Source organism: Trichosurus vulpecula, chromosome 1 (genome assembly GCF_011100635.1).
Source record: "Trichosurus vulpecula isolate mTriVul1 chromosome 1, mTriVul1.pri, whole genome shotgun sequence".
NCBI classification, from domain to species: Eukaryota; Metazoa; Chordata; class Mammalia; order Diprotodontia; family Phalangeridae; genus Trichosurus; species Trichosurus vulpecula.
In genome coordinates, this window is record NC_050573.1 from 476,504,859 (window position 1) to 476,517,637 (window position 12,779).

General features: G+C 35.3%; 1 protein-coding gene across 1 annotated transcript in view; it reads left to right on the forward strand.

Moving 5' to 3' along the window:
- Positions 1-12,779, forward strand: part of CAMK4 (calcium/calmodulin dependent protein kinase IV) — a 223,968-nt gene that overhangs the window by 188,702 nt on the left and 22,487 nt on the right. The window contains exons 8-10 of the mRNA XM_036742347.1: positions 5,329-5,404; positions 9,098-9,224; positions 12,385-12,537. Coding sequence (XP_036598242.1) covers positions 5,329-5,404; positions 9,098-9,224; positions 12,385-12,537 — 356 coding nt within the window. The remainder of the gene's footprint in view (positions 1-5,328; positions 5,405-9,097; positions 9,225-12,384; positions 12,538-12,779) is intronic.

Sequence of the window (12,779 nt, forward strand, 5' to 3'; positions counted from 1 at the left end):
AGTGACCACACCACTACTATTACTCTTGCACAAAAACTGGGACCCCTTTTACTCACACCGGGGAAAAATTAGACAAGATTTATTCTAAAGTTCCCAGAAGAAACGAGTGGGGAAGGGGGTGTGAAATGAATCAAATAAATCTGATTTGGGGGTATATCCTTCTTCTCAGAACCTATTCCATGTAAACTCAAATCTTGGGGTTCTGTTCCATAGTTTATGCTCTAGTATAAGGAGTATTCCAGCTTAATAGTTATTCCTGAGACCCTGGAGTAGGAAAGAAGGATCAGACAACATAATGAAGGGATTGAATAGTGACCTTATGAAATTGAATGAGTTGAAATGCTGCCTTGGGGTCTGACTACGTGAACTTGAGTAAGTCACCTAACCTGTCTGTGTTTCAGTTGCTTTACTATAAAATAGAGACAATAACAACGGATCATCTTGTTCTGAGGACTATTCTGAAGATCTAATAAAGCTAATGTGTGTGAAAATGTTACATGGGGTATGTAGCATATATGAAGTATTAGTGACGAAAATCATTTCCATCTTATTTGATGGCATTCAGATAGAAAGAGTCCTTGGGACAAATCACTGTTTTGCTATTCTTTTATGTTTAATGTTCTGGGGACTACTTCATTAGTCAATGACTTCTTTTTGTATTTAAATAAAAGGATATAAACATTTTCTGTAGGCTTACTGAAAGAATTCTTGGTACAACTCCAATAACAGAACAATAGGGAGGATATGAAATGTCATATGTACACATTTATGTAGAAAGACATTATTGCCGCATGATTTTAATTTCTTCTGCTAAGTTTTTGTATCTTGAAAGTTTTTCATTCAATGTAACATAGATATTATAAATATTTGATATAGTTACATTTATTTAAAATCTTAGTAAATGTTTATGCATCAGCGTTATATCCAAGCAATTGTGGGTAACAGTTGAGCCTGGAAGGTTGAGCTTTCAATGATATTTTATAGAATGGAGATTTTTATAGAATGGTCATTTGTCAGTCCATGAAAAAACAAATCATGTCTTACTCAATATTCAGCAGGTGCTAAATATTTGCAGCCTGAAGTGGTGTTGCACAGTTGCTACACCTAATCTATACTGATCACTAAATGTGGGCTTCTTCAGGATAATCTTCCTGTTTGCTACCCCTAAACCCCTCAATTTCCAAAATGGTTCTGACAGTCATGCTTCTTTGTGAACATATTGTTGGCTAAGTCCTCAAGGATGTTACTTATGGAGGACCTTTTGATTCTCCCCTCAGACCCTTAGTCATTTGACAGGCTCCATCTAGAGTTAGACTTTCTTCAGTTATATTCAACAAATCCAATAGGATGCTCCTGAAATTGTCATTTATTGTAGCTTAGTGAAATGATGTCTGTTTATTCCAAAAGTATTTCTGTAGGTTTTTTACTTCTTGATCACAGACTGTCAGAATGCCTATCTTCTTCCACCTCTCTGGCAAGGAAGTCCTGTTTTTTGTTACTATTTGTAACAGTAAGGCAATAAACACATCAACGACAATTGTGAATATGCCTATGTAGCTCTGTATCGCAAAGCATGAGAGACTCTCCATAAAGAAGGTAAAAGAAGTATAACATTTATTCAGACACCAGAAATATCACATCCCATAACCAAATGTTCAGCTCCCACAGCCAGTCAGCCCACTTTATCATAACAGCAAGGAACTTAAACCATGATATCACAGCCTGGACCCTCACCATCCCAAAACCTCTCCAACCCCATGCTGGGGGTCATCCCCCAAAACAAACTCACAGTACAGCTAAGTCAGCTTGTTCAGTTCTAACAATCACAAGTGTGGCCATTAGCAGCCATAACTTCTCTCTCTCTCTCTCTCTCTCTCTCTCTCTCTCTCTCTCTCTCTCTCTCTCAGCATTTCCTGTGACATAACTGCCTTTTCCTGTCAGAAGCTCCTCCCACCACATGTAACTTAGGCTTCCTGTGATGTAAGCAGGTCACATGGCCTATTAATGGGTGGGAAAGATCTTCAAATCTAATTGCTACTACACTATTGCACAGGTTTTTGTTAGGATGCTTTCCAAACAGGTTATGGTTCACTTTACAGTTCTGAAAGTATATATTGAGGATGGTATTGCATAGGTGTTAACTGTTTTAAATATCTTCTTCCCATTGAACTTTGATTTAAGGGTGACAGTAAGTCTTTTAATATTTCTAGCCATAGCTTTCTCCTTCATAGCTTTATACTCAATGTGTCTTGCATGAAGGAGACCAAGTGTCATCTTTATCTAACTCTTGTGTTAGCTTTGTCCATTTGTTCAGTTTGACTTTTGTTTTCAAACTGGATGCCTTCAGTCTCCATCTTTCCTTGATCTACATTGAGATTTCACATTTATTGAGTCCAAATAATATTTTTATATCCTTGGAGAAAGATTCTACAAGATGAAGGATCTGTTCATGGTATTTTTAGGTGGCGCTAAATAGCTTGATGCCTTCCACGTAGAACCAATGATTAATAAGATGTTTTGTTTCAATTCCCTCTTGAATTTAGAAACCATACTTATTTCTATTATGGGGAGGTAATAGAGAATTAGACTAGCCTAGGGTTGGGGAACCTGCAGCCTCAAGGACACATGTGGTCCTCTAGATCCTCAAGTTCTGCTCTTTGATGGAATCCAAATTGTTCTGAGAAATTTGGATTCATTCAAAGAGTGACACTTGAGGACCTAGAGGGTCACATGTGGCCTCAAGGCCACAGATTTCCACCCCTGGGCTAGACAGAACCATAATAGGTTTAAACTATCACTTGAAAAATGCCACATTTTATATCAATTGCTTTTGACAGTATTGTACTGGTCATTTGCTTTCAATAGAAAACAGTTTTCTATGGTGACAAATACTCTTGCATACTCACCATACTTGCGCCTATTTTATATATTTGAAATACGTGAATGAGCCATGAGCATGAAACTGAGGTAAACCTTGTGATTCTACTGTTGATAGAAAAAAAATTCATTCTCGCCTTTTTGAAAATTGTTGTTGTTGTTGTTATAATGCTTACTTTCATTGCAAATTCATTCTTCTCATCTTGAATGATAGAGTTCAGGCAGAAACAGTCTAGAGATAAATAATTATACTGCTATTATTACTTAGTGTTCTATGGATTATTACAATAGGTCGATAAGAGAGAAAATAATGGGGTTTTTGTTGTAATACAACTCCAGTTGCAAACAGAACAAAGATCATGATCCTATTTTAACATTACTTTGATTTCTTTTGCTAGATCTCTATAAAGCTTTTTCTTTCAGGCATCTTAGAGATTATTATTTTTGCTATTATTATTGAAATGCATTGTTATTAATTTATTCTTATTTTTGTGGTCGCTATTGCTATTTTTATTACTTAATATTGTTATCATTACTGGAATGTAGGCTAAGTAGACAATAATATAATATTATATATAATATATAGTATAATATAGCCAAGGTCTATGTTGTTTTGAAGAGATCAAAAATAATGTATGTGATATTTGGCTTTGGAATACAGTTTTGCACTTAGATTTCAGTAAGAATATGTGTAAAGTTTTTGGAATTCATAATTCTTCAAGCAGTTAAGGAAACCATGATGTAAAGACATAATTCAGAAAGACTTGGAAATGTATCTAGCTTTTCTACTCTGCATTTATGTATAGAATTCTTCCCTTTACCGCATGCACCAGAATTTGCTTTGGAGTTTTATCTCTTTGCCAGGTTTTAGGGCAATAACTGGATGTTTTGTTATAAGGAGTTGCCGGTTTTAAGAGCAAATTGTCAAAGTGAATTGTGTCAACACTGAATTCTCTCACAAACTTTTTAATCATGATATTAAATATGTAAAAGTAAGATTTACATGACTAATTTAGAGTTGATTAATTTCCTGGGCTCTGTATACATACCTTGAAAGAATAATATCTTAGCACTTTAGAATTCTGTTAAATTGAGTTATTTGCTGCTCTTACAGAAGGTCTCTTCTCCTATGTTATAGGAAATATTTTTCTTCTTTTTTCAGAAAGCTGTTTTCCCGTTATATTGTTTCTTCCTTGATTCACAAAGCACACTTTGAAATTTGGAAATATTTCCACACAGATGTGAAAATAATAAACAGTAATTCATAGAATCCCCAACTGTAAAAGAATAATAACAGAATATAAACTTATCTCAAGGCTGTCTCTATCTGAATGTCATAAAAATGAGAAGAATGAGATGATAACTAATACAATGTACTGGTTCTAAAGCTTTACTATCAACAATACTATTAACTGCTAAAGTGTCTTGTACATAAGATTGATTCATGAATGTTTAACAACATTGTGTTCAATAGATGTCACCATTTTGAACATTTGTACTCTCCAAATTATGTGAAATAAAAAGCTTTCAAAATACAGAGCTTGAGTGGAAGGAATAAAAATTAAATAGGAAGAAAGTGAGGCGTATTATCATCCTGTCCAGTACTATTGTCCTGATGACATTCTCAGTGAGACTACAGGTGATCTAATAACACAGCGCTTTAAATTAACAAAAGGCAATGATCTTATCCACCTGTGCTGTAGAACATTAAATATAAAACAATAATAGCATGAGAATGACCTTTCCTTGCACTGTTTCTATCTGAACTCCATTGAAAAACATGAGAACGAGATAATAATTATAACTCACATTTATATAGTTCTCTAAGGTTTACAAAGCACTTTACTTATAACAACCTTAACAGGTAGATAGTGTATTACTCCCATGTTAGAGATGAGAAAACCGAACATCGCAGAGGTAATATTATTTACCAATGATGTCTCAATTAGTGAATATTAGTTGGGTCCAGTGCCATCTCTCTTAATATATTGTTCCATGATATTAGTAGTACCACAGCTTCTAGGATTAAAGGCACAGTGGAAAATAAGTAGAAAAGAAGCAATGATTATGGCAGTCCTAGCTTTATCAATAATTCACCTATGGCAAATCACTTTCCAACTCTGGACCAGTTTTTGCATTTGTAAAATAAAAAGTTCAGACTAGATGGTGAAGTTACATTCCACTATATTGTTCTATGTCTAGAGTATTTACTTTTATATACTCTTAATACACTTCCTCTCCTTTTACCCTCTTCTCAAATTAATTCAGGAACTTAAGTCATTATGCTCTTGGCTTAGCAATTTAGTTATTATATAAGTGGAGAAAACTTGGCACAAAGTTATTTCAGTTTATATGGTGGGAGATATGTTATTTTCTTTTTAATTCATTGTATCTAAAATGTGAATTACAAATGAATTTCTTGTTTGAAATAATGTATTATCATCTCTGCAGCACCTGAAATTCTTAGAGGATGTGCCTATGGACCTGAAGTGGATATGTGGTCCCTGGGAGTAATCACCTACATCTTGTAAGTGAAGAAAGCAAAAGTTCATTGGGCTACAACATTTTCTAGGCTCCATCCATTTGGGTCTGCCATCCCATAAAGAAGCCTTTTGTGACACTCCCTAAGCATGCCCAAGGAGAGGATTTTCTGCAAATCCAAATGATAACTCCAAATTTAACCAGCACTGAATAACAGACCAAGAAAATATGGACAGAGTCTTTGAATATGTAATTTCCTGATGGGTAAAGGCACTGCTCTTGTCTTTTCTTGTTGGTTTTTCCTCCTATTTAATATTTTTCAACTTTGGGAGTAATCATTTAGTACTGAAGATAAAATTAAACTCAAATTGGTTTTTTACCCTGATATTGCTTTACTTTTATATATCTACTAAATTAATTGTTTTAGACTCTCTCTCATGCCTGCAATTTACCTTCTCCTTATTTCTATCTGCCAAAATCCTTTTCTTCTTTCTAGGCTTGGTTCAAGTACCATTTCCTCATTGAGGTCTTAATATCCCAAGCTCCAAGAATTCTTTTTCTCCTCAGATTTTCCTAGACCACATTGCCTATCTCTCCTTTGCTTCCATCATTTCTATCTTATAAAAATGTTTATAAAGCACTGGATTCTCTCTAATAGAATAACATGTCCTGAGGAGGAGGATGTTAGGATCATAGATTGAGATCTAGAAAGGACCTTTGAGGCCAAATCCAAAACCCTTTCACTGCCCACGATACTTTTGAAGATGGGGAAATTGAGAGATTAAATGACCTATTCAGGGTCACCTAACTAGTGTCTAAGTCAGAATCTGAAGCTGCATCCTCCTGACTACAATACAATGTCCTTTCTACCATTTTATGCTACTTTCCAATAAGCTCAATACATGTTGGCTGATAAGACAGAATATTACCTTTTTCTCCTTTTATACTCTGTGAGAATAAATTTAGTGGCATTTTAGACATTTTAAAGTCATACTAAATTGTGACCATTCATTGAAAGCACTTTCTCTTCCACTCATCCCAATTATTAGCACTTTAGATGCTTATTCTTATTTTTGTTACCTTTTTCCTGAATAAAAATACCTACAGAAGTTATGTTCATGTTATCATTCTATAGATTTATTAATTTTCTTTTAAAAAATTCATCTTATTGATGCTCTTTTGTTTTTAAGCTATCTAAATTTCTTCTTGGATCCCTACCTATCCCTTTTTCCACATAACAAAGACTATTTTTCAGAAACAAGAGAAAGAGAAATGATCAATACATTAAACAATCAATATATTAAAAAAGTGAAGACATATGTAATGTTCTGCCTCATCTTTCATGTTATTTCATTGTTTTTAGTCATTCTTCCTACTATCCTCCTTTTAAAAGTCTGTCTACTCCTACAGCAATGCTTTATTCTGTACATCCTTCTAGCACAGGAGGTTGGTGGTGAGAGCCGGACTGTTCCCAGCCCAGGGAGTCAGGGCAGACAATACAGGCTAATTTTCTTTTTGCCTGCCATGCTGATCAGAATCATGAATGTGTTAAAGATGGACAATCTCCAACTCTGGAATGATCTAACAGTTCTGCACACAAACCAACAGCTATCATAAGCATTAGCACCTTGGGCTTTTTACCACCTGGGGACCAGGGAAAGGGTTAATATTTTAACCTTAAAATGTCTGTGGGGATTCCTTCTTTTCCTAGGTGTTTTAATGATGGAATCCTACTGCTCTACATCTGATTCCTTCCAATGTTATAATTTTCTGATTGCCTGTAGCATCTGGTTGCTTTCTTGCTTCTGTGTCCCCCCACCAATTTTATATTTTATCTCTGTCTCAACTAACACTAAAAGCTTGATACAGCTGTAGATAGGGAAGAGGCATTCAAGCAGTATACCTCCTCTATTTGTTATTTCCCCTTTTGTATTTTAGTAGCTAGGAAGCAATGTAGATTGAATCAATTAATCATCTTGAAAGATTCATGCTTGTGTCAATATCAAAGCATAACACCTTAATGAATTCATTCAGTGATCATTCTGCCAGTGGATAACAACTCCTATTTTACCAACAGTACTCAGAGAAGCACTATTCTTCACACTAGCCATGAAGAGAATTCATCCAGTAAAGGCTGGCTGATGAAGACTAAATACATTTTTATTTATGCTGCTTGGCAAAGCAAATCTAGTAAAATTTAAGAAATTTTGAATTGAGATGACATTATCATCATCCTTCAAAGTCCTTTCCTTTTGAATATGCAGTTATGTACTGGATGTTTCTATCATTAACTATAGAATGTAAATTTGTTGCTTGGTCTTGAATAAAGGGAATTCTCTGTCCCTTCCTTCCTTTTCCATTGCTCCTGCCCAAGTCTACATTTAGAATACCAGGTAAGCAGCAGTGAGCTTAGTGCATGCAGGCTCCTCTAACAAGAGTGCAAAGGGAATGTCTGACAGAATGTCCTCAGCCATTCTGCGGATGACTCCCCTCCATCCCATCCTCAATACCCACAGGCCATTTCTTTCCATCGCAGGCTATGCTTCAGAATACTTTTAGAAGTATAAGAGAACACATCTACTCTGTGTTCTCATTCTTCCAGTGGACAGATCTTCTTTTTTTCTCCCTCCACAGTATGTAGTCGCCCCGACCAGTGTGATATAGTAAAAAGAATGCTAGATTAGAGTTAAGAAGGACTTTGGTTCAAATTTCATCTTTGACACTGTGATCCTGGCCATGTATGTCTCCATGTCTTTGGGGCTTCATTTTCACATATGTAAAATGGAGATAAGAACTATGTTGCTTCACAGCATTATTATGAGCATCAAACAACAGTGAATTATAAAATATATTGTAAGCCTTAAATTTCTACCAAAAAAGTTAGTTCTTATTATAAGAATGTAGATGACATGCTACAGTCTTCTGGGAAAGAATTAAGCAAAATGAGAATTCTTTAGCTACCTAATTCCAATTTTTATTAGTTATGGACTTAAGCATTGCTGATGATTTTTTTCCCTACTGTTTCATGAGTCTCAACCTGTTAGTTTTCTGAAGGCTTTGGTTTCCGTTTTCAGGAGCCCATATTAGCAGTAAAGTGCAACTGCTTTAGTTAGCAAAAAAAATTTCAGCCTCCCAAAACATAACCTACATGATTTTGGAAAAGTCACATAAATCTTGGCACTTGTTGTTTTGGACAGTTTCCTTTCAATCACCGTCCATGCCATTTTTAATTTTTCTAGATCTCTATTCTTTCAGTGATTTTTGAAATGGAGTGTAACTTTGTGTGGACGGTGATATTTTAATCCATTAGCATCTCTAAAATTTGGAGATTGGTATGAATGAAAATGTTGGAAAAAGTTTCAATTTCCCATTGCTCAAATTGCTTCTCAAAAGCATCTTCATTTTCTTACATCTTGCTTACAGAGTATGCATGCACTAAGCTCATTTTATTAACATCAGGAAATATACCGAATTCTCTCTCCCTTTTTCTCATTTCCTGAGGAGAATGAGGATACCTGTTATAGAAATCAGTGTGCTTGAATTCCTACTCTTATTTCATAAGAACATCAAAGTTAATTTCTGTTGTAAAGTCACAGAAAAGTTTAACAAAATGACATTTCGCCCATCAGGAGTTTGCTTACCATGAGGAAAACACCGTTAACAGAGAAGGATGATTTCTTCAGGAGCAAAATATGCTTAACTATTTAATAAAGCTGTTCATTATCTCTTTCTTCTTCAGACTTTGTGGATTTGAACCATTCTATGATGAAAGGGGAGATCAGTACATGTTTAAAAGAATTCTCAACTGTCATTATCGCTTTGTCTCCCCCTGGTGGGATGATGTCTCTTTGAATGCTAAGGATCTGGTAAGGTGGATCAAAAAAAATCCCTTGTTAAAAATCAAATTAAAGAGGAAAATAACATATTATTTGTCAGTCATGGCTTAAGTTTGTGTTCCTGTGTATTCCATGCATTTTTTTCTTCAGTTAAGCAATTTTAGTGTGAGTTAGTAATGTTCTTATTCATTTGTCATTTGACTGCAGGAATTCAGGATGACAACAGTAGAAAGAGCAATGAACTGCAGGAGATCTGTTTTTCTCATTCAGGCCCAGCCAATAATTATGTTATTTTGAGCAAATTCCCACCCCTTCCTCCACCCCCAGCATCTTCGCGTTTTCATTTCTCCATCTGTAAAGTAGGGTACAAGGTGCTTCTCAAAGTTTCTTCCAACATCTATTATTTTAAAATGTAAATAATTCTGAAAATGAAGGAACAGCGATCTAAATAAGTGACAAGTATAGATTATAGAAAGTTGCAATTCAGTTTTATTACTTCAGGACATTCAGTAGTAACTCAGTGCTAACAAAAGTCCTTTAATCAATGGACAAGGAATTGTATTTAGTTAACACATGATAATATGTATTCAAATGAACTTTTCTATAAAGTGCTTCAGAGTCCTTAAGGTTCCTTTTCAGTAACTGCATTATTCTCTGAGGACTGCTAATTTGCTCTAAAAAAACCTTTTCATCTTAGATAATAAAAAGCCTCATCCAAATTATCATAAATTCCTTATTGGTACATCTTTAAGGTACTCAGTTCTCCACTCTACATACTAAGAGAAAGATGCTGCTGTGAACACATTCAATTGGAGCTAAAGTTTTGGCTAGAATTCATTTAGATTCTGTTTCTGCTACTTACTAGCTCTATGAGCCCTGGCAAGCCACTGAAATGTTCAGGGCCTGTTTCTTACTATGAAAATGAGGATAATCCTACTAGAGGACCTTATGAAGGACTTTATACTTTAGACAGTGAGCCATTAGCTCCTCCTCTTCAGCTATACTTTAAGTCATACAAGTAATGTTTGTGGAAATATGATTACTTCATCCATTCAAGCAAGCATTTATTAAATGATCACCCTGTGCCAGGCACAGGGGATCCAAACACAAAAATGAAATGGTCACTGCCCTTAAGGAGTTTACATTATACTGAAGGTAAACAACTTGAACATAGGTAAGTAAATATAAAATATATACAAAATAATTTCCAGGGTAAGTATAGTATAGGGGTGGGAGAGATGAGCACCTAGAAGAATTACGGCAGGCCTTTTGAAAGAAGTAGCATTTCTTCTGAGCCTAAAGGAAGCTAGGCATTCTAAGAGGTTGAAGTGAGGAGATAGAGTATTCTGGGAATGAGCACAGAAATAAGGAGATAGATCACCACAAGTGAGAAACAGCATGTAGACCACTATAGCTAGAACGTGGAGTGCATGAAGGAGAACAATATATAATAAACAATAAAGCTGTAGTCTAGAACCAGATTGGGGAAAGCATTAAAAGCCCAAGTTTACATTTTATATAAAATGCAAGAGGGAGCCTTTAGAACTTCTTAAGTAGAGTAGTGACCCTAATCAGACTTATGCTTCATGGATTTCAGTTTGGCAATTACACAGAGGAGAGACTGGAGAGGGGAGAACCTGGAGGTGAAGAGGACAATAAGGATGCTATTATTATAGTCTAAGAATGAGTTTTTATAAAGTTAAAGAATAGTGAAATATGAAAGATTACTAATTCTATTGGTCATACATTATACCAACCTCAGAAAAAAGGCTCCATCCTATTTACAATGGATTGTGTAATTTTTATTGATTATATTTTACTTAGGTTAATATGAAAATGCATGTGAATTCATTAAATAAATACCTAAGCTCACAGCTGGAAAGGTGGTTCAACTGTTCCAAATGAAACAGAGATATTAGCATGATATTAAAAGTTTCCCTGTGAGCCAGTTCTGAAAGAAACAACACATATAAGCATAATCAAATCTTCTAGTAGAACTATATGTAGAATGGTAGAGTGGGAAGTTACTTTATAGATTATTCAGTTGTGATCTTCTGGAAATCACAGAGCTAGAACCCAGGACTTCTAGTGAGGTGCTTTTTTTCATGGCCCAAAACTGCTTCTGTAATGAGCAAGGATCACTACTGCCCATAGGAATTTGAAATTCATCCAAATTAACTACATTTTAGTGACTGTTCATTCCTGCTAAATAATGCCAAAGCCCCAGGGGTGAAGGACATCCCTGTAATTAAAACTAACCCTAGGCCATTAATTAACAATATTTCTTTTATTTTCAGTGGATTTTTCCTGTAAGTAGCACATAAGTCAGAGACCAGAGATTTAGAAGTAGGAGAGTCCTTAAACTCCTCTAAACCTCTCATTTCACAAATGAAACTGAGACCTGGAATAGTGAAGTGACTTGCCCACAGCTATATTTCTTCTGAACTATTAGTATGTTCATTATTTTAAAAATATATTAAAAATATTTCTCATTACATATGGTTACTTAGGCATAGAAGAGAACTCCATAGGTATAATCTTTGACTTGAAGGAATATAATGGGACATGAAATGACATAACATAAGACATGAAATGATATAATAACATAATAACATAACTATACCACAGCACACATCACATTGCACCATATAACATAACATCATGATATAATTTAGTCTACAGTAATATAATTTCAGTGATGATAAAACCAGGACCTATTTCTTTGATCCCTAGATGGGAAACGAACAAGAGTGCTTATAGATGGTATCCATGCTTGCCTTCCTTGACCCTACAACTGTTGCCACAAAGGGTCATTTGTCTTTTATGACTTCTAGGTGCTTAGTTTTTGTTTTTCTCTCTTTTTATCCAGATACTTGAGGGCACACCTTTTTATTTTACAGATGAAGAACTTTTAGTGGTGAAGTGACTTATCCCAGGTCACATAGGTAGTAGTGGCCAACCCATGATTCAAACCTAGCTCTTTTCATTTTACCACACTATCCTTTTTTTTGGACTCTCTTAGAGGTATAGCTGGAAGTAATAGGCAGGCTTTTGGTATTCGCAGGCCAGGTGGCATGCCAGTGCCCATTTTGTCATCATAGAGTTTTTGTAAATAGGGTTCTGTCCCTCCTCATGTTTATTTTGAAATTAATATCCCCACTAAGGAGCCCATCATGCTCTGTTGCTATAGGTGAGGAAACTGATTGTTTTGGATCCTAAGAAGCGTCTGACCACCTTCCAAGCTCTGCAGCACCCTTGGGTCACAGGGAAGGCAGCTAATTTTATACATATGGACACTGCCCAAAAGAAACTCCAAGAATTCAATGCACGGAGAAAGCTTAAGGTAAGAAATCACAGGGGGAAGTGACTCATTTTACTAGGAAATTCAGGAGTCTTCTAATAAGTAAAAATGCTACAGTTTCAACATTCCTCTTCAAATATTATGTATTAAGCATTTTATAATATATCATAGCTAGAAAGGAGTTAGATGTCATCTTATCTAACCCCCTCATTTTATATTTGAGAAAATTGAGGTTCAGAGAGAGAAAGTGACTTGTGATACAAAAAATGTCTGGTCTGAAATTC